This window comes from Neofelis nebulosa, chromosome 5 (assembly GCF_028018385.1).
Source record: "Neofelis nebulosa isolate mNeoNeb1 chromosome 5, mNeoNeb1.pri, whole genome shotgun sequence".
Classification (NCBI taxonomy): Eukaryota; Metazoa; Chordata; class Mammalia; order Carnivora; family Felidae; genus Neofelis; species Neofelis nebulosa.
Window position 1 is genome coordinate 124,898,113 of NC_080786.1, and position 23,040 is coordinate 124,921,152.

The 23,040-nt window shown below is 36.4% G+C and overlaps 1 protein-coding gene across 2 annotated transcripts in view; it reads left to right on the plus strand.

Annotated features, from left to right (window-relative positions):
• The window catches only part of GBE1 (1,4-alpha-glucan branching enzyme 1), a 290,866-nt gene that overhangs the window by 219,650 nt on the left and 48,176 nt on the right, over nucleotides 1-23,040 (plus strand). For both annotated transcript variants that reach the window (XM_058731715.1, XM_058731714.1), the window contains exons 13-14: nucleotides 17,294-17,478; nucleotides 19,112-19,242. In XM_058731715.1, the coding sequence (XP_058587698.1) occupies nucleotides 17,294-17,478; nucleotides 19,112-19,242 (316 nt within the window). The remainder of the gene's footprint in view (nucleotides 1-17,293; nucleotides 17,479-19,111; nucleotides 19,243-23,040) is intronic.

Here is a 23,040-nt window from a genome sequence, read left to right on the forward strand (position 1 = left end):
AGTGTATTTATTTGAGAGAGAGAGAGAGAGAGAGAGAGAGGGAGAGAGAGAGAGAGACAATCCCAAGCAGGCTCCACACTTACAGCACAGAGCCCAAGCTGGGCTCAAACCCATGAATCGTGAGATCATGACCTGAGCCAAAGTCAGACACTTAACCAATTGAGCCACCAGGCACCCCTGATGAATCCAAGTTCTAACTATGTTGCAAGTAAGGAAAAGTCATATGCTTGAAGTTATATATCATAGGTGGAAAACAGAGTCCGAAAATTTGTGTCTTTTATATCTATATCCCATGCTTCCCCTGCTGCATGACACAATTTTGCCTATTTTCTAAAGATAATTTCTTTATTTATTGGATGGCATAATTTATACTCAGAAAATTATTTGAAAGCATAAAAATGAGCAATAGAATATGTAGTTTTGTAAGTCAGTAGAGTTTACTTTCTTCGCATGTTTCATTCTGTGCTCCCACTATTCCTATAAGGTTTTTTTTTTTTTTAATGGATCCCAGGAATAATATTAAAGCAAATATGTACATATTCCTAGACAGTTGTTTAGAATGTCTGATAACTTATGAATATTTAAATATTCATGAGTCTTGACATCTGTCACTTGGAATGTTAAAAGTTTCTTTTTTCCCCCCAAATACCTGACACATTTAATGATTCTTTGTAAAACTTCAAGAAGTTTGGAAAAACTTTGACAGTTTGTGAAGGACCCAGATAACTATTATGCCATAATTTTGGTTGCTTATTTTAATCTTGTTTTTAGTATAATTAGAGTCTCTTGGATATTTCTTTACCCTTTAGGCAAACTATAGCATTATTTCTGAATAGTTTTCTTTATGTTATTTAAAATTTAATACACTATGTTTATTTCAGATTGACTTTAATATGTTCCTTGCAAATAGCATACTTTATATTGTTTCCCTCTGCACTATACAAATACTTTCTAACCTGACAAATGGAAGTTTACTTAGGTATCTGTCACACCCTTTGGCCTTTTGGTACAATTACGTTAAGTTCACTTAACTGTATATCTATATGTAGAAACATTTCACTGTATAGAATGAAAGGCACAAAACTGAAATGCTGCCCTTCCTATATAGTCCAGTCAGAGTACCAAACACACTTCCCACACAAGGAAGAAGGAAGAGGAACAAAAAGTGAGTATCTCCCATTTGAATTAGCTCTTTTCAAACAATCTTCTCATAACAGTTCTGCTTGTATATTATTGGACAAAATTTAGACACAGAGCCATAGATGGAACTTACAAAATGTGTCTTTTCTTTAAAGCAGTTTTTCTAGCTAAAAAAAAACGAAAAGAAAGAAAACAAGAAAAAAATGTTTCTCTGACTGAAGGAGACATACATTTCTGACACGGGAGATGATACTTAAGCTGGTTGTTGAAGAATAGACAGGATTTCTGGAGGCAAAAACAAGCATTACAAGTCAAGGACTAACCGGAAAGAAGATGTACAGGCAGGAAACATTGGCCATGATCATATTACCATGTGTCATCTGTTTGAAGCAGTATCTGTAATATTGGGACATAAAAGTCAAAGGAGAGCACAGAAACTTTACTCATCCAGGGACAAATAATAGTGATGAGCATTTCTAAATGGAATAGTTTCATGAAATTGTTGGGTATGACAAAAGTTAAACACAAAATTAATTAAATTACTAATGGGTATTGCTTCATTTCTATGTTCTTTACCAAATTGTTTCCTTCATTTAGAATTTTAACTTGTATGGAAATGCAGAGAACGGTTCAGACCAATGGAAAATGTTATGGTTTATGTGGAGAGTGATGGAGGTGGTGGGTACATTGTATCAATCCTCTCTGGGACATTTGTGTATGATAATTTAAATATTACTTTTAACACATTAAAATGACTTATGTAATTTTGAACCCTCTCTTAATTTCCTTCAAGACAGTTGATAGACTAATTCACAACCTTGTCATTATATGTATATATTTTTTGATTCAAAACCAGTGTTACCCAGAGCAAAGAAAGAGAGAGAGACAGAGACACCTGAAGCCAGTCAGTGCAAAGACTGAGAACTTTTCTTCTTACTGGGGGAGGAAGTTCACAGTGTTTCCCCGCAAGCCATCATGCTGCTCTGGAACTTTTTTCTCATTTTTTTTGGCACCAGTGGCCTGAGAGGAAGCAAGAGCTGACAGCAGGGAAGCAGAGAAGGCTAACTGGCTGTTGGCAGGAACTTGGAGCAATGGAAGCATCTTCCAAAGGCAAACTGATACTGGTCCTTTGATTAAGTTAAGCAGGTAGTTAAGTGTCTCTATTAGGGGGTTGGAGTTGCCGGCTGCAGAAAAAAGGCTGTGGGGAGGGGAGACTGAAACCTTGGAAAGCTTCAGCAGGCTGTGCCTTGAAAGAGCCTGAGGTTCTTGTGCTCATCTAGCCTGGAATGAGACCAGGATTGAATTAAATTTATGTCAGTTGTGCCATACATGAGGATTTCAGTGAGCGGTTTCTTTCCAGTCTCATTTCCTGTGGTTATATGCTTCGCCTTGAAATGTCTCTACTTAGCTCTCGGTAATTCATTCGGGAAATCTGTTCATCTCTATTACTATGGATGTTTGCAAAAGGCACCAACTCTGACTCAGTGGTAGCATATCCCAATTATAGGCAAATTGTAGGGGAAAATAGCACAATTTGACTCCATTACTAAACTTTTGAGTCTACACCTAAAGTTAGAATAGCCACAAAATCGCATGTGTATAATCAATTTTGTAATCAGCCAATATATTATTTTTCACATTCCTGTTTTCTTGACTTGTTTTCTACCACCTAAAAAGGTGTGGAGTCTTTCAGCTGGTGCCCTATTCACATGCAAACCGTTAACACTGTTTACAATCCTATCCATTAACAAACCATTTTCTAAGGCATTTGTAATTTGCTTGCAAAAAGTCTGAATTCAGCTAAGATTGCATTACTCCAACTCTTCCCATCTCTTTCTTAGTGTGGTTTATTCCCCTGCTTCTCCCCCCTTACAGAAAATGTTGGGTCCTCTGCTTCCTGCAGCTTCAAAATGGTTTCAGAATGAATGTCAAAGCCCACTACCTGCTGCTATGAATTTTCTTAAGAAAATAATGTCTAGTTTTTTAAATATTTTTGTTTTTTTGCCTAAAAGTGACAGTTATTCTCTATTTAGTCTTATTTGTTTTGTTCATTGTTTTATTCTTGGTTTGATTACACCTTTATTATTTATTTTAAATCAAAACTGTGCCACAAAAATTGCATGTAGGTCAAAGTATACATAGCAACAGAAACCATTTGAAATTCTTATTGACTTGGCTTTCAGAGTAGCCAATGTACAATTAGGTAAGATAATAAAAGGGCTATAAAAACGTGGTTTATCTTTTCTCTCCTGATTTACATCCACTCTTCCCCCTCCCCCCATGGTGTGGATAGGCTCTGCTTTATCTACCCCTCCCCACCCCTTAGTGATGAAGTTTCTGGGTGGTGGGGGGCTTGTGGGGTGGTCCAGAGCAGACGGCCAAGAAAGAATTCTTGGAGACATCTTTGGTGCAAAAAGGTGATTTTATTAAAGCATGGGGACAGGACCCTTGGGCAGGAAGAGCTGCACTGGGGTGCTGATACTTAACTCAATATATACCCTCAGGTTGGGAGGGGGTCAAGGTTAGGGTAAGTCTCTAAGGAATTTTGGAAGTGAGGTTTCCAGGACTTGAGGGGCTAACTGTTGCTAGGGAAACACCATTTATCATAGTTTAATAAAACCTCAGTCATGAGACCCCTCAGATGCATATGGGGGTCCATAAGCTTGGAGCATGATTGCCAGCATATATCCCAGGGCAGTTGGGATAAAGGAAGTACATTTACAAGATCCTTGAGATTGGGACAATGTTAAGCCAAGGTTCTCTTTTGCCCCCAGCAAAATGTCTTCATCCAGGCAGCTGAGCTCCTAGAGGGAGGTCACTCTGCAGGTTTCAAGGACTTGTCAATGGACTGCAGGCAGTAAGGAATTTTAATTTTTCATTTGCCTTAGTTTTCCACATGGCAAGCACTTAAACCCCTTTCCTTTGTTCTTGTGTAGCCAGAAGTGTCTGAGGAATATCACACATATTCCACCTTGGTGGGGGTGGGGAGCAGCCTGTATTTTGCTCTCAGCTTGCCCCAAGCTCTCTCATCGTTATTAGCTTCCTCGGGTTTTCTTATGACCCTCCTAAAGACCAATTTTGCAATCAGTAAGGAATCATCTGTTACCCACTTTCTTTATTTGAGTCCTTCAGCTTTGAACTGGGTATTCAAAAGTAAGCTAAAACTTACTGTAAGTAATATATAGCCTACTATAGGAAGCAGACATGATTTCCTTCATTTTCTTCTTTCAACACATTTAATAAATCCTTGAATGTGTATTATATATGCCTGCTATTACTTAAATTAGGCAGTAACGATAAGAGGTGAAATTATGGTGTATCTATCCTTCGTCTATTAAGGAGACAGGCAAAAACAAAACAGCGGATACAACACCAAAAAAATCATAGTATTCAATAATTGCTTCAATAAGGAAAAATATATATCTAAGTGTAAGTGGAAACTCAAGCACCAAAGCTTTCCTGCAGGATATTAAAGGCCTCATGGAGACCAAACAACTATAACATGAAGTAACATCCAGATAGCAGAACATGCAAGGCACAAGTCAGTAATAAATTTACTTTCTTTGTAAACTTGATAGTGAAATTGGAAATGCATTCTTACACATCTTTTTATACTTTTTTATTATCTTCCCTAATGTCTGTACATTCATAACAGATTTCCAGCTAATGTTGCTCAAATCAAGTACCTAGTGCCAGATACCCTAGAAAGAATACAGACAAATCTAACTTTGAATACCAACCTTGACACCTAATACATGCATAATCTTAGAAAGTCACATTATATTCCTGAACTATTGTCTGAAAATGGGAATAAAGTCCCCTCCCATATTGAAGGTTTTTGTGACTATTATTTGAAATAACTTCTAAAATTCTAGCATAGAGTCTGTGTATACAGAGGGTTCTCAAGGAATTACTGTTGCTTTTATTATCTTAATACAGTTTTATGATTATGTTTCATTTATTTAAAATGTTCTTAAAAAAAAAAATAAAAAATAAAAAAATAAAAAAATAAAATGTTCTTCCATATTCTTGATTTAAATAAAAGCATGATGAGATAAGTCCTTACCCTTCAATATAAGAATGCTAATTCTTTAGCATAACTAGTAAGACTGGATTATAAGTGTGTCTTCATTTATTCTACTACATGTATATGCAATATAAAGTTATCCTTATATTGTACATATGAACATTGATAGTTAACAGTGTTTTATGTTTGTTTTATTTTGACAACTTTCTTATCAAAATGCTTAACCTAACCATTTACTTCATCCACTATCCCGTGCCTTGCTGATAGGAATTTCCCCTTATAGCAATTGTAATCATGTAGATAAGTAGAGGGATTGATGGGTTTGGCCATTGTCCACCCATAGTTTAAGTTGGAATTTTTTTTTTTTTTTTGAAGTGCCCAGAGCTCATTTGGCCCTTTCTTCAAGACTTTTTATGCATAATTTATCAAGGAGAAGATTGGGGAGAGCAGAACAGAAAAAGGGTCTCCACCAGCATTGCTACAATGGTTCTAACTTTAAGCACCATTCCTGGCCTCTTTCAGGGGTGTGGGTGGTAATACTAGATGGAAAGGGAGAGCACGTATGGTGTTTGACTCAGGTCACCGTCCCCTTTACCTAGGACACTAACGACTAGAATTTCTCATGTATTTTATTCAAAATATTAGTTGGTAAATTTGTTGTAGGAATTCTAAGAAGATCTAATAGTATACTAGTCTTTTTTTTTTAATGTCTTAAGATATGGTGCATTTTATATACTATAAAACACCTCAGAATTTAAAATTTATGAGTCCAAAGCTTACTTATAATTAAGGCAGACCATTCACTCCTAGGTATTTAGTTAGATACTCCCTGTCAGAATATCTTAGAATAAACAAAGAGGAAAAATAAAGCATCTAATACTCAACATACAGTTTTCAATTCTTTGGTTTTACTGCATACATCACGCTATTGCTCCCTTTCTATTCACAAATATTCTGTCTTGTTACTCAGTCTGTTTGCTATAGGACTTGAGATTTTAGTTCAACCATGACTCCTGTTGCTGTTGACCACTATTTCCTCAACAAAACCCTCCTTCCCTGGGGTCAGTCTCCAGTCTCCCCCACTACCCCTAGCCATGACTTTCCTTTTCTCTCTCTGGCCCTTCCCCCTCAGGTTTCTTTCCAGACCCCTCTTCCTTTGCCCCATGGTGCCATGTGAGTGTTCCTCGGGCTTTGTCCCTTTATGCTCTTTTTCCTGCATGTTCTTCCCGGGCAATTTCATCCATTCCCATGACATCAGTTACCCTGTATGTTTCTGAAAGCCATATACATGCCTAGTATGCAAAGACAGTTTTTATTTCTGAACACCACAGGTATTTTCTAGAATTCACAGATTAGGTTTCTAAGATGGCCACTCCCCACTTTGCCTGTCCATTGGCATAGTTTCGGGCCTGTCCTCTACCTTGCTCTGCCTCCATCTCAGTGCCTCCATGGTTTCCTTTTTGCAAGGGGAGGTGGAGGACTTGGTGGAATTTGTTGGCATTCTCTCCTTTCCTTTCCTACTACTCTGTTGTTTTTTACTCTTATCCTTTCACTTTTTTGAGCCCTGTCCTCCATACCCTCTCAAAAGGAAATATATATATTTATACTTGTTTAATTTTGTCTTTCTTCCCTGTTAGGTTGTGAGCTCTATGAGGACAGGGATCATGCTGATATGCAGTAAGCATGTTATCTGATGCACAGGATACACTTTAATGCTCTTAAAATTATAATCAATCTGGGTACCTGGGTGGCTCAGTTGGTTATGCATCTATGACTCTTGATTTCAGCTTAGGTCTTGATCTCATGGTTGGTGGTATTGAGCCCCGTGTTGAGCTCTGCACTGACAGCACAGAGCCTGCTTGGGATCCTCTCTCTCCCTGTCTCTCTGCCTCTCCCCTGCTTGCTCACTCTCTAAATAAGTACACATGATAAAAATTATTTTTAAAAAATATAATCTTGTGTTGTAGGTGAGCATATGACCAATACAACGAGTCCTGGAGCTCAGAATATAATCAGTGATTTGTACCTTTTAAAGGAGGAGTGTGCATGAGAGAGGTTCCACGGGGGGATCCCTGAGACCTAGAGACCAAACTAGGTTGAGCGTTTGACTTCAAAACAGTCTCAGGACATTGAACTCTGTTTTTACTATTTTCATTAGGACTGTACCATATATACATATTTACATGCACTCCCGTATGTATTTATACACATATTATATTTATTTAAAGTGTATGTATAAATACACTTGGCATCAACCATGAGTTACCTAAAATCCACAGCACAGAGGCTGGGGTGGACTGTAATGGTAAATCCCCAGCACCACTGCTGAGTTTTATTCTGCTTGCCTCTGTTGACATACCCTCTTCTCGGTCTGATTTTTATAGTTCATTTCTGTGCCTCAAAAGAGATGATGTTAGATCTTTAACAATTGTAGAGGGAAAAATCCAACTTTAACAAATATTAAGGGAGTCTCTGTTGTAGGTATAGTGCAGTGGAGCATGCTATGGAGGGGAATAAAAAAAAAGGGGGTGTGGCACCTGCCACAGAACCCAGAGATCAGAACCATCAGAACCACATTGATCAGTACCAAAGGTGGGACAGAGGAATGAATAGAAAGTTTATTTTTCTATTTGGAAAAATATTTTATGTTGTGCCCCATCCTTTGGTGAGTTGAGTAATCACTAACAGACTAGAGGAAGACCAAAGTGTTTGATTTGAAAGTAGATACTTCCTTCTAAGAGGTAGTCTTCAGTACAGTTAAAAGGAGTAGGAACTAAAGTGGTTTTTTTTTACATTTTTAGGAGCACTATACCTTATTCTCATAGCTACGTTCATTCAGTATAACATCCACAGTATGGAGGCTGTGATAGACTTTAATTAATTCCTAGGTAAAATTAGTATGCATTACAGTTTAGAGAAACAAAACACACAAACCTGCTAATCAAAATGTTCAGCTAATAGAGCTGGGGCTTTTTTTCATTAGTTGTATTGTCTCGAATTTCATCACTGAACCAGCTGGCTTCTTGTCAATTTATAGTTTGGACCTTTACATCAAACAGCAAAAAATTAATTACAGGAAAAGCAATCCCAATAGGAATTTTGTGCCTAGAGGTTTTTCACAATTAACCAGACATGAATGGTGCTGTTTACAGAGGAAATGGAAAGGAAAGAAGGAACTTGGTAGAATTTTCTAGAATCATTAATTAACTATAGCAATGTTAGTCACTTGCTTCACTGTTTTTGTTTTAAACTTATTTATTAGCCAGAGCTTTCAGTTTTTCTGGAAGCACCCAGTTCTGTTACTATAGTGAGTGCAGTGAATCATGGCATGAACTGTGAATTCTCTGACAAAATAGCCCAAGTGACAGCTCAAAAAATTACTGTCCTCCCTTCATTTGGAAATAAGTAACATTCTATGTGTTACATTAGTGATCATAGTCATAATTTAACAAGCAGAAAGATCATGCTTTGATGGTTAATGCCAAGTTACTTGCAATGCATATTTTTGACTTAGAAGTATTGTTCCTGAGTGTCATAGTGATTGCCTCTGTGTGCTAGAGTCAGTTTAAATGTGACTTTTCTAAGCTTCTTATCTGTTGAATAAACCAACTCAAGGTTTTAAAAATGCTTCCCTCAATTTAGGCTTCCACATTTTCTTTTCTTTTTTATATAGTTTAGAAACTCTTACCTTATGACCCATTCTTCTAGTTACTAATACAGTGAGTAGTTCTTACCTTTTTTAAGACTCAGACTCCCAGAGAATGTGAAGGAAACATCTCTCTTCGCAGAAACACACACAGAGGAATATGCATACAACATTTTGCATGAAATATCAGGAAATCCCTAGCAATGCATGAACTCCAAGTTACAAATGCTTGTTGCATTCATGGAGGAATATATACATATGTTATATATGAATGTATACATAACATTTGTATATGATTTGGAAGTATATATACATACATTATTTTTATTTTGTTAAATTAAAATACTTATTCATATTATGTGTCTACTATTCCATCAAGTTATCTGTACTAAAACAAATCAATTACCTTTTGTGCCATCACCTGAATAAATTTAGATTTCTTATCCATCTTTATATACAGCAGCCCTTAGTTATAAGCTTATTTGGGTGGCCATATTTCACTGTACTGTCTCAAGTGCTGCCACATTTCCTAAGTAATTTGTAGACCATCGCTGAGAAGAACATTCTTAACTTGTTTTAATGGTAGTATTTTTCTTCATTAGGTTTTGTGAGCTGTGAGCTAGTGTAAGATACTAACAGGCATTTTCCAGTTTTCTCTGTTCAGTCTGAGAATGGTTCACTATTATTCCAAGGTCACTTTGAAAGTCTTTCTGTGATTTGCTTCCATTTATTTTATGCTTGTGTTTACAGTTTTGGACCAAATATGAAATTTAATGTTGCGTTTGTCTACATTAAACTTAATTTGCCCCTTGTCAGCTCATTTACAACAGAGATAACATTCAAAAGCCACCCTGTAGAATGTTTTGTCTGCAATCACTAACATAATTTTTCTATTTCTTTGTTGTATGCAACTTTCTCTATCTTTTGGTTTAAAAAGAAGCCTGTCCAGAAGATTTTCAGAAAATTTAAATTAGTCTCTAATAGAGATTAATAAACAATTCTCTACTAGAATAGGGTCTTCATTAAATCTTGAATTTTTTTAAATGACTCTTTTTTCTAACCTAGAAATTCAATTTCATTTTCCATTATATATAAATATGCTATTGCAATTTTTTTTTAAGTAGTGACTTTATACTTATAAAGGATAAATGAGGTGAAAGTTAAAATACATAAAAAAAATCCTAAATTGGATTATGACACCAAACATTTGTCTTGCTTTCATCGTTGTCTTTTATTTTTTCAAGTACTTAATTTGACCTCATGTAACCTGCTTTTTATTAATTGTTAATAATTTTTAATATGCTGTTAAAAAGATGAATGTTTAAAAGTTAACAAGTCTTAGAGCACAATAAAGTGAAATCTTAAATTCAAATGATTAAAAATACTTTTAAAGTAGAATTTTAAACATATGCACTGAAGAATATAATTGTGGGTGTGTGGTGAACATTATTTCCAGTAACAGCTTGTTAATTTGTGCCTATGTCTTCAAATAATTAGTCATGTTCAAAACCTGGGAAATGTTTTCTCTTAGAATCATATCTGCTTTTTACCTTCTCAACAGCTATTCTACATATTCAGTTTTGTGAGGGAAATACCAGGCAAGTGTACAGAGATGTATTTATAAAATTGCTCACAGTTTATAAGAATAAAATAGTAAAAAAAAAAAAAAAAAAAAAAAAAAGCCAAAATGACTAACATGAGGAAAATGGTTAAGTAAAATTGCATTGTATACACATAAGGAAGTACCATCCTGGGGAGATATATACTTCTTGAGATGGAGAATGCTTATATTAAAATTCAAAATAGCATAGAAGTCTATGTTTCTTCAAAACAAGTTATAGGGAGATAAGATAGATGAGTGGATGGTTATGTTTATGGATCTAGAGATACAGATATACAGTTATAGATATAAATGAAAATAAATAAAATATTTACTGAAAGAAAACAATGTTATCTTAGTGTACTTGGCCTGCTATAACAAAATGCCACAGAGCCAGTAGCTTGTAAACGACAGAAATGTATTTCTCATGCTTTCTGGAGTTTGGAAGTCCAAGATCAGAGTCCCAGGACGGTTAAATGAAGGCCTTCTTCCCGTTCTCGGACTTCTAGTTTATCCCTACCTGGTGGAAGGGGCAGTGGAGCTCTGTGGAGTCTTCTTTATAAGAAGATTAATCCTATCCAGGAGGGCTTCACCCTCATGACCTAAACATCTTCCAAAGGCCCTACCTCCTAATACTATTACATTGAGGATTAGGATTGCAACATACACATTTTGGGGAAACAGTAATATTCAGACCATAGCAAGTGGTTATTTCATAAGATTTTAGATTATGTGTGTGGGTGTGTGTGTAATTGTGTTTTTTTAAAAAAAAATGTGTCTATGAGTGTGTTACTTCCATAATAAAAGAAAGTATAATACTATAAGAAAGTAATATTTATTGTCACATATTATGTGTCTTGTATTCCTCTAAATAATCTGTATACCTTACCTCATTGTAATTGTGCTACTTTTAAATCCTTATTTATGTTATAGATTATAAGGATGTGGATTTTCATGCTAGAATGTTAGAAATAAATGATAATGTGATTTCACATTGTATCAGTTTTTGAATGGAATTCATAAGCCCTTAAGGCTATATCCAGTGTGTGTGTGTGTGTGTGTGTGTGTGTGTGTGTGTGTGTGTGTTTCTGGGGACCAGGTACTTAGCTTTTAATCAGATTATGAAATGGGTTCATACCATCCTCAGTTGTTTTGGTCAAACACCATCCCATTCTATACTGATGAAAACTATGCTGCCAAGGAGGAATTCTAAGAGAGAAACTAAACCATACAGTGGAGAATTTATACTTTCACCTTCTTAGTCTACCTAAGGCAGTTGGAAAAGATAACAAGCAACAGAGGCTATAACCTGAGGTCACATATTCTAGAAAGCTGGGGAGAAATTAGGAGATACGGGAGCCTCAAGTGTCAATAGTGTTCCAGCTAAAGCAGAACTCTAGTTTTAGACGGTTCCTAAAATGTTAATTTTAAGTGGAATGTAACCAACTGTATACTATATATACTTATATAGTAAATGATAAATACAGTATATAAATATATATGCTATATATAGTATATGTGTAATATATATACCATTATATTTTTTATATAACAACCCTATATACATATATACATATGTACATATGTACGTATATATATATGTATAACCCTTGAGAACACGTTCAGAGGTTTTACAAAATGAACAGGTAGAAATAACAAAGGAAGAAAGTAGAGAGGGGATTCCTAACATAGCCATCTGGTTTACCCCATCCGTATGGGTGTCTTATAGCAAAATTTTTTCACACTAAATTCTGCTTTTTAAATGTCTAAAATAGTAGATAATTTAAAGGTCACTAACACTTGGCTTAGGGAAATTGGTTTGTATTATTAAAAATATGAATAAAGGGGGCAGCTGTGTGGCTCAGTCAATTAAGCGTCCAACTCTTAATCTTAACTCAGGTCTTGATCTCAGAGTCCTGAGTTCAAACCCCACACTGGGCTCCATGCTGGGCATAAAGCCTACTTAAAAAAAAAAAAATGAATAAATGCATCAGTGTAGAATTTCAGTACTTTAAAGAAAGGAATAAGTTTGTACCATGAAAAATAAGAGGAGTCAACTAATTACTTGCCTGTTGAATTCATCCTGGTTACTTGTATGTCTGGTAGAGTAGGGTGAATCAGTTCCCTCACTTAGATTTTAGCTTTATTATAACTCTCATGTATTGCCCTTTATGTAATTCTTTGCTGAGCAGCATCAGTAATGCGCAGACGTGTGTAACATGAAAGCTTCTGTACATTAGAAGCTGATAACTGCCAGACCCTGTGCCCCGCACCTCATTTACCATGTTTGAATCATAAAAGAGTGTTTATGAAACATATTATCCTATTTTACAAACGAGTAAACTGAGCACTGGAGAGATTAGGTTGCCTACATTCGTGTACAAGCGGCTCACTAGAATTAAAACACAAGTCTTGTTGTGTCCATGGGCATCATAATGCATAACTGTCTTTTACTTAGACATGTAAAGAACTTTCAAATCTCTACCCTGTTCTCCTTCAGGTGTGGCCTTTAGCGCACCTCCTTTCAGTACAGGGAGGTTGAGGAAAATGTAGATTCCTGTCTGGGACTGTGCCTAAAGGCACAGGTAATGAATCAGGTACTGAATGTTCATCTGGAGGATGGACATTTTTAATAAGCTTCCTTGGAATCTATAAACCTCCTCTGGAGCATACTATAGATGGAAAAGCACAGGCTTACATTATTTTATTCCTATACCAAATGGATGGTAATATAGCAAATTCTGGGTTGGTTTGGGTTTTTTTGTTTGTTTGGTTTGGTTTGGTTTTGGTTTTGGGGTTTGTTTGTTTGTTTGTTTTGTTTTTTTGTTTGTTTGGTTTGTTTTGGTTTGTGGTTTGTTTTGTTTTTTTAGTGTTTCTTAGTTTATAGCATTTGTCACTGACCATCCTTTTTGAAACTCTTCTTAGCCTTTGATATATTTCTTTGGATGTCCCTCTTACTTTGGTAACCATTGTTCCTCAGTCTTTTCTAATTAATCTTCTGCTGGCAGTTCCTTAGGATGCTGTCCACAGGCCTTTTTCCTTTTGTGTGTATATCTACTGTCTCTTAGTGAGGCCTTAACAAATTACTCTTGGTCCTCACCCCCAATTCTCTCCTGAATTTCAGTACCTTATTTTTATCAATGTTATTATATATCCACAGATTCCTGTGTATTCTTCAGTTCTTCAATTTAGCATGCCAAAAAACTCATTATCTCCTTCCCACACACTTCCTTTGTCACCATTTTTCTCTAGTGCGGTTAATGCTGGCACTACTCAGTCAACCGAGCTTGGAACTTTAAAACTACCCTTAGAATTCCCTTTTCTTTACAACCTGCATTGATCAGGCAGTCATCAAATCCTGTTATTTTCCACCTCGTAAATGTCATTTGTGTTTTTGTTTGTTTCCTTTTGTTTTGTTTGGGTACAGTTGACACACAATGTTACATTAGCTTCAGGTGTTATAGTGATTGACAAATGTATACATTATGCTCTGCTCACCACAAGCTTAGCTATCATCTGTTACCATGCTACACTATTAGAGTATCATTGACTATGTTTCTTATGCTGTACCTTTTATTCCTGTGATTTTTTTCATTCCACATCTGGAAGCCTTTATCTCCAATTCCAGCCACCTATTTTGGCCACTGTGCCCCAGCAGTCTTTAATTTACTGTATTTCCAAGGCTGATTCTGCTTTTTGTTGATTTGAGGGTTTTTTGTTTATTTTGTTTTGTTTTTTACATTCCACTTATGAGTGAAACCATATGGTATTTGCCTTCTGCAGTTGGATTTGTTTCACTTAGCATAACACCCTCTAGGTCTATCCATGTTGTTACAAATAGCACAACCTCTTCCTTTTTATAGCTGCATAATATTCCTATACTTTATACACACACACATACATACACACACCACATCTTTCTTATCCATTCATATATCAGTGGACACTTAGGTTGCTTCCCTTTCTAGGGTATTATAAATAATGCTGCAATACACATAGGGTGCATATATCTTTTGGAATTAGTGTTTTTGTGATCCCTGAATAAATACCCAGTAGTGGAATTATGGGATCATATAGTATAATTCTACTTTTCCATACTGTTTTTTACAGTACCTGTACCAATTTACAGTCCCATCAACAGTGCACATGAAATGAATTTGAATCATTCTTTTCCTTCTTCCTGTTGCCTCTTGTCACCTCTTACCTTATATTTTGGATTCCATGTTAGTTTTTGTACTATTCAACTATCCCCAATATCCAGAGTCTTTTTTCACACTGTCAAGGTATTTTAATAATAAATGCATTTGGACTCCTCATTCCCCAACTTAGAAAATAGCCTTTAGTTCCCTATTGCCTGTAATGTAAGGTCCTAATTTTATGAGGCCTGTCCTAATCTAACCTAATCCTGTCTGTCCCACTTCTCCCCACCACTAACCCTGTTTCATGGCTAGACCAACTCTTCACTACATCTCACCTTCTCACTCCAATGCATCTGTGCATGGCATTCCATTAGCTTGGAATCTGTCCATGTAGGAGAGGTTGGTCATTCTTTGCACTGTATTTCCCTGGTATTTATTTCTGACAATATGGTGGAGTTAAGAATCAGGGTGCTGACACCAGACTGTCTGGGTTCATAGGTCCCTCTACTTAATAACTTTCTATGCTGTAGTTTCCTTACTTATAAACTTGGGACAGTAATACTACCTACTTTAGTGTTGTTGAAGATGGAATGAATTAATTCATGTGCAATGTATGTGCCTGACAGATAATAAGAGACATTAAGCATTTGCTGCTGCCTCTGTGTGATAATCATGTTGGCAATAATGTAAAAGTCTCCCCCAGAAAAGGCTAAAGGAATTGCTGATTAATATGGTAGTCAACCCAGAGATCCTGGCCATACCAAAGTAAAAATATTGTGCCTATAGAAAGGCTGGATCCAATATGTAGGCTACTAAACTTTAGCTACATCTTGTCATTTCTAGTCTTTCCAAAGTTCTCCCCTAGTTGAAATCTCACAAGTACTTAGACATCTAATTTCCCCCAGGCTGGCAGTATCTTCCTTATCGGTAAAGAATGTGCTCTACTACAATTCTGAAGGTGCATGAGTTTGCAAACTAAATGGATGATCAAGCAGGTACCCCATGGTCTGCTGTGAATCAGGCTCCAGACCTAAGCAGGACTCCTAAGCACAGCAGAGGAAAATTCCTTATGTCACTTGAAGATATCCTAAAGTAAATATAGACCCATAGAATCAGAAATCCAGTTCCCTCCTCTTCATATAGCAGGTAAAATAGTAAGAAATATTTAGACTGAAATGCTAGAATTCAGCAAAATGTTTGTAAACACTTTGTTATGAAACTGCTATAGATATATTTGTTTGGATATTATTTTTATTTCAATGACTTTGGTCTCAAACAGTTAAATGTAAATTGCAGCATTTCTTAACAGAGGTTACCATTTTAAAGCAAGTCTACAGTAAATCATTTTGAATTGCATCCTGGTTTCCTAGTTTTTACTTATTGGAATATCATTGTATTAGTTTCATTAAAGTAGGACACTCGTATTGGCTATAATACTTTCTAACACAAAGGAGAAACTTGTGACTCAGAAAATTGCAGCGTTAAAGTGGCAAATGAAAGTAAATTTTGGAAAGTAGTATTTAATTTTTAAGGGAAAAAAAACTGTAAAAGTAGAAATCCACCTTGGGGAAAACAATAAGGGCCAATCTATTAGACAACCAATATCTAAATTCAATTTTGAGAATGAAGAATATGTGGGTGTTACTATTATATTTCATTTTTCAAGTGTATTGACTTTCTGGTTCTCATCATTATAGTGAGAAATAATATTTAAATAGTTCTAAGTCAAGTGTCCTAGCTAAGCACATGCACACACACACACACGCAGTTGAAATTAAAGGTATACATCTAATGGTAATACATGGATCTGAGAAAGAAATAAGGAAAAATGAATAAAAGAGTGAAGACTTGGGTTTCTACGGCACCTGAAGTTTAAAACGTACTTGCCTATGGGGCGCCTGGGTGGCTCAGTCGGTTAAGCGTCCGACTTCGGCTCAGGTCACGATCTCGCGGTCCGTGAGTTCGAGCCCCGCGTCAGGCTCTGGGCTGATGGCTCAGAGCCTGGAGCCTGCTTCCGATTCTGTGTCTCCCTCTCTCTCTCTGCCCCTCCCCCGTTCATGCTCTGTCTCTCTCTGTCTCAAAAATAAATAAACGTTAAAAAAAAAAATAATTAAAAAAAAAAAAAATAAAACGTACTTGCCTAATGTGGAGATGAGGTAGAAAGCACCTCATTAAAACCTTTGGATTTTAATCAGAAGAACTAACTTGTAATAGTTGTTTTTTGTACTTATTATCTGTGAGAGCTTGGGCAATTCTCTTAACTGTCCAACGCTCTGGATTTCTCATCTGTGAGATGGATATAACAAAGATTCCCACTGAGGATCAAAATATGTGCCTTCAAAGCCTTTGGAAATTGTAAAGCATTGTACAGATTACAGAAATTATGGAAACAGATTTTTGAAATTACTCAGAGCTAGTGGGTTTATTTCAGAGATGAAATAAGTATGATAGAGATAACTGGTCTCAGTTTTGCGTGAGGAAAAGGTATGTTACAAAGGTTGCAAGGGCTATGTCGCTGGACTAACACCGGACCCTGAAATTCTGGGTCTAGATGCGGTCGGTACCCTTTGTGCTGCCCTGTGCTGTCTTTGAAGCAGGGTTGTACATCCTTCACAGGGTGCAGCTATAGTAAATTATAACCTACACTGATTTTAAGGACTTTAACAGATATAATTATTTAGTCACCTTAGGAAGAAATGCTAATATTACTGGGTGAGGCTTATATGTGTTCTTCCACACAGGTAATGAATTTGGCCATCCTGAATGGTTAGACTTCCCAAGAAAAGGAAATAATGAGAGCTACCATTATGCCAGAAGGCAGTTTCATTTAACTGATGATGACCTCCTTCGCTATAAGTTCCTAAATAACTTTGACAGGGATATGAATAAATTGGAAGAAAGATGTGGTTGGCTTTCAGCTCCACAGGTAAGCTCTTTATTCTAAATGTTATGTTTTAGTCACCAATGTTGTACATGCTTGGAATGGCAATCGATTTAAATCTATATGCAGATCTTTTAAACAGCACTTTATTATTCAGTGTGTAGTGCCCTGTAACATACTTCGGGTTGTCAAAACATGTCATTGAAGTCTCTCCGATAGATAATGAAAATCTTAAACATAATGCCCTGTTTACTCTCCTGTTTAGTTTGTTGCTGTTTAAATTTAGTAATTTTTATTTCAATTGGTTAAGATAAATGACAAAAGCTCGGCATGGAGTCCATTTTGGAAATTACTGTAGAAACATCTTAATTGTTTTGACTGTTTTTCTTTATATAAATAATTTTGCTGTCATAAAGAGACTACTCGGACAACATGTAGATTTCTTTATTCTTCCCCCGCCCCTCCTTCCTTTACTGCTCTAACTTGTCATCTCACTAGATGCCATTACACCTGCATGCTGTTTTGTATTTTTCATGAGCTTGATTCTCCTCTGGAATTAAAGTCCCCGTTTTCAATAAGTTTTAGAAAATGTAATTAACAGGTGCAAATTTTATACAGGCTTTTTTCCCTTGCAAAAATTAGCATATAGTATGTGTTACTTATAATCCATTTACTTTTTACTGGTGCTGTTTGAAATTACTGTTGATGTGTTTTTACTTTGGTGTCTATGATTTTTTTTTTTAATGGTTGAACAAAGGTACTTATATATTCACTAAGATTGGCTACATGACACGAATGCCCTAATCACATTTATTAGTAATGCAATTTCCAAAAGAGAGAGCAAAATGATGCTCCTTTTCAACAGGAACAATGTTGAATACCAAAAGGCATGCTGTTTACTCTAGAGTCTTAGTTCACATTGCTAAATTACCAAGAGTGGCTCTGCTGATATGCATGGAAATAAGTCCTTTCAAAGCTGGAGCTGCAAGGGGGTGGTGTTGAAAAAGCAAAGGCTTCTCACTGCCTACTGAAAACATGATGTATAACATGGGAGACCTTGTAGATATAATTTCTTTTTAGACCTTCTCTTTTATTAGAAAAAAAAGAGATACATTGTAAAGAACATTATGTTGCCATTGAATCTGACAAAGGTGGGCAATAATGTAAAGTTTTTAAGATAACTACAACTTCAGAAATCTCAGTACAATAACAATGTTACATTTTATTTTAAAGTGTAATTTTATGTAGCTTAAGTCATTAGTCTGGAGACTAAAAGTCTTAAAGAAAATTCACTTGTAAACAGATCCAGCATGCGTCCGAGCGCGCGCGCACACACACACACACACACACACACACACACACACACACACACATTTTACATGTAGCATACATACTGTGTTCTTAAAACCTGAGTCACAATGTTAATCATCTATGCTTTGTTTGAAGTTGTCTATAGCTAGTGAGATTTTTATACTTTAAGCCATTTTTGAGACTATTGTTACAGTTTGATATGACACTATTGCAACATGTTAAAAAACATAATGGACTGGCATTTTCACTTGTTGACTTAATAGCTAACAGGGCTATCAATAAAGACCAAAACACTTTTTAATACATAATCTGCTTATAACAGCATCTAGGTATTATTTAGATGTGATGTATGTGTTAATTCTTCCAGGCCTATGTGAGTGAAAAGCACGAAGGCAATAAGATCATCGCTTTTGAGAGAGCAGGTCTTGTTTTTATTTTCAACTTTCATCCAAGCAAGAGCTACACTGATTACCGAGTTGGAACAACATTGCCAGGAAAATATCCTTTTTGTTGCCAGTGAATGTTACTGTCTGCTTTCAATTATTTATTACATCATAGAAACTAACAAAGACTAATGCTGATCTTGGTGACAGTAGCTCTCAGTTCCTCTTTTGAAAAATGAGGAACTTGAAATAGTTGATTGGTAAATCTTTGCTCAGCTCTGTTATGCTGAATCAATCCTAAGCTTCATCCTGGTTCTAAAAAGTATGATTCTGAACATTTTTTTTAAATGATATTTTGATCCCATATGCACGTCAGGAGATGACTGTAGTTTTTCTCTAGGAAAATATTTTGTAAGTTGCCTTTGAGAATCATCTCCTTTCCCCTTCTCTACCGAGGATGCAGACCATAGCTGTAAAGATGGCTTCCTTCCCTTTTCTCTCTCCTGTCTCCTCCAATGCAGGACATAGCTCACTTTTGAAGGCCTGAACCAGTGAGGAACCAGGGCATAGGAGTGTGAGCAGAGGAAATGACAGAGAGAATGTTTCTGATGTTCATTTAGTCATTCATGTATTCATTTCCCAGATATTTGCTGAGTGTCTGCTTATTGAACACTGGTGTGTCAGCGCTTTGCTAGGTCCTGTAAATACAGGAATTCTCCTGGCAGATACACTCACTGCCCTTATGGAGCTTTTAAACTAGTGAAGAAGAAAAATGTTAGGAATTTTAAGTGTGGTAAATGTTGCAAAAGGGAAAGTGCAGTGTATTTTAAGGACCTTATGATTTACCAGATCCATGAAAAAAAAAAAAAAAAAAAAGATTCAGGACCTCGCAACAACCCAACACAAATTTTGAAGCAGGCAGTGTAAATAGCGTTCTTCTTCCCTGAAGTCCTACCAGTGATCACCATCTGCCACCTGAGCAGGTGCCTGGTGCCACCATGAAGTCCGATGTGTCAGGGTATCTCTAGCTACAGTATAAGAAACTCCCTATTCAGTTGACTCGAACGGTCAGGAAGATGTATTTGGCCACATAATAAGCCCTGAGGTAGTGTGACCCCTGCACTGTGACAATATCACGAAGTTCCCTGGTTCATTCTTTCTTTTTGCTTTCAACTCTCAAGGTGCCAGCAGTGTCCACAGGATGGTACCTGCTATAGTTATAAGACAACAGCTATGGTTCCAAACGTAACCTTCAGGCGCAACATAAGGCGAATGGATTTTTTTTTTCCTCTTTTTAAGAATGAAGTCACTTTAGGAAATTTTCTTTTATTTTCTGTTGACCAGAATTCACTCTCACATCCTCAAAGACATTTCTAGGAGGTAGAATTATATCACCATAACTGGCTTATTGATCGAGAGAACTACCTTGGGTTTCCAGGAAGTAGAAAGTGGACTCGGGAAGTAGGATTCTGGAAGTGAAGTGGTTACCCAGACAGACCATTTCTCCAACAGTAAAGAACAGGACAGTGCTATCTAGTTAAGTAGCCCACAGCAGTTACCACTACCCTGTGCTATTCTGTGACATTGAGTGTGGTGAGCAATGGTTCCCTGCCCTTTTCCTTCCCAGCAGAGCACAGTTCCACATGACTTCAGAGCATAGGAGAGATGGCTGTGGCTGTGACTACTAGCCCAATGTGCCCCAGTTAACATATAAAATGCTCCCATCAATGTGATGGGATTACCTGCACTGAAGAATAGCTATACTGCTCCAAGAAGCAAATGTACTCACCATTTCTGTAAAGAAATGCAAATAAATACTAGATGTATAGCAACTCATAACATGACCCTTCTCAGCCCCAAACTGCTAATGCCCTACACTAAATCTTTCTATACCTGAAAATGTGATATAATAAAAATACAGTCAAAATATAATTTTTTATAATCAAGCCAAAATACATTTACAATTTACAGTACACTTGGGATCTACTGCAGCCTTTGTTAAGCAACTGTCCTTGACCCTAAGCCAGTGGGGGAGAAGAGATGTATGAAAACAAACTAGGTTGTAAGGCATAATGCAGTAAATGAGAAGGGACTGGGAAGGTTCCATGGGAGAACAGGAGATAAGTAAAAGAAAAAATAAAAAGTATGAGAGAGAAATTGATAGATGGATTGACTCATTTAAGGAAAAGACCGTTAAGCCTGGACATTGAGAAAAGGATAAAATTGTAGTAGAAAAAAAAAAAAATAAGGGAGGCCATCTCAGCTGTTGGAAAGCATAGAACATGCTTAATGAATAGCACAATGAATTAATTGGAGAATGATGACCTTAAAAAGGAATACTAAGAGATAAAGCCGAAAAGATAGATTGAGATCACCTAATAGAAGATTTCAGTGCCATATTAATTAGTTTAGACTTTTTTCCATAGTTTCATAGTGAGTCACTGAAGGTTTTTGAGCTGGGGAACTACTTGATAAGAATGTATGCTTTAGGAAAAGTTCTCATGTACCCAGTGTGTAAGAGAGCTTTCTTGAGGAAACAGATTGGAAGTACAGATATTAATTATGAGAAATTACAGTACATGTAAAAGATAATTAGGGCATGAGCTGAAGGAATGACAATAGGATAGAACTGCTTTCTTGTGAAAGAACTCAGCAGTTGTTTGGACTTGGGATGTAGAAGAGAAAATATAAGGTTTCATTTTGAACAAGGGGAAGAATGGTAGTGGTATAATTATTTAGGATAGCAAAGCAAGGTGGAGTAACCAGTTAGGGGAATAGAAAATATAAGTTTAGGGGCACCTGGCTGGCTCAGTCAGTAGAGCATGTGACTCTTGATCTAGGTGTTGGGAGTTCAAACCCCATATTGGGCACAGAGCTTACTTAAAAAAAATATGTGTATGTAAAATATACGTTTTAATTTGGGATTTTAATAAATGGAGGTACATGGAATTTCAATGATGATGTTTAGAAGAATTTCAATGATGATGTTTAGAATTTCAATGATGATGTTTAGAATTTTGGAATTCTGGAATATATGTTTTGGTTTTTCCTCTAACCTGTTAATGGGGAAGACAACAGTTCTCTGTTATTAATGTTACGATCATACCATCTTCCATCAGCAGCAGATACATCTATGCTTTCTTTCAGCTCTTATTGTTTCAACGTTTTTTTTTTTTTTTTTTTTTTTTTTTTTTTTTTTATTTATTTTTGGGACAGAGAGAGACAGAGCATGAACGGGGGAGGGGCAGAGAGAGAGGGAGACACAGAATCGGAAACAGGCTCCAGGCTCCGAGCCATCAGCCCAGAGCCTGACGCGGGGCTCGAACTCACGGACCGCGAGATCGTGACCTGGCTGAAGTCGGACGCTTAACCGACTGCGCCACCCAGGCGCCCCTCAGCTCTTATTGTTTCAAGCTTAGCTTTGAGAGTTCTCTTTATTATCCTTAGCATTTTACAAGTCTCATTTCTTTTTGGTCTTTCATCTTTCTGACTTTATTCCTATACCTTTAAAAGACATTGTAGCTCAGCATTCTAGAATCATTTCAGATATGGAAAGTACAAAAAAAAAAAAATTAGGATTTCTATGCTGTGTTTTCTGACTTTGCCGAATTGTCCTGTGCCATCGCTATTTCCAACTCCTGAGCCAGTGAATTGAATACAGATTTTCACTGTGAAGAATCCACAGTGGCAAGATTGGCTATATTAATCAAGTCAAGGAATTCATCAAATTTTTAATTCCCTGCAAAGTAGGATTTGGTGCCAGAACAAACTTAAAGTTTCTAAAGACATCATTTGAACTTTTTCTGTCACTGTGAAATATAAACCACGAATAGGTAACATGTCTGAATTCTTGAGCAAGTTCCATTTTTTGAACCTGTATATCCTGTGTGTCTATCAAATAGCAAGACATCAA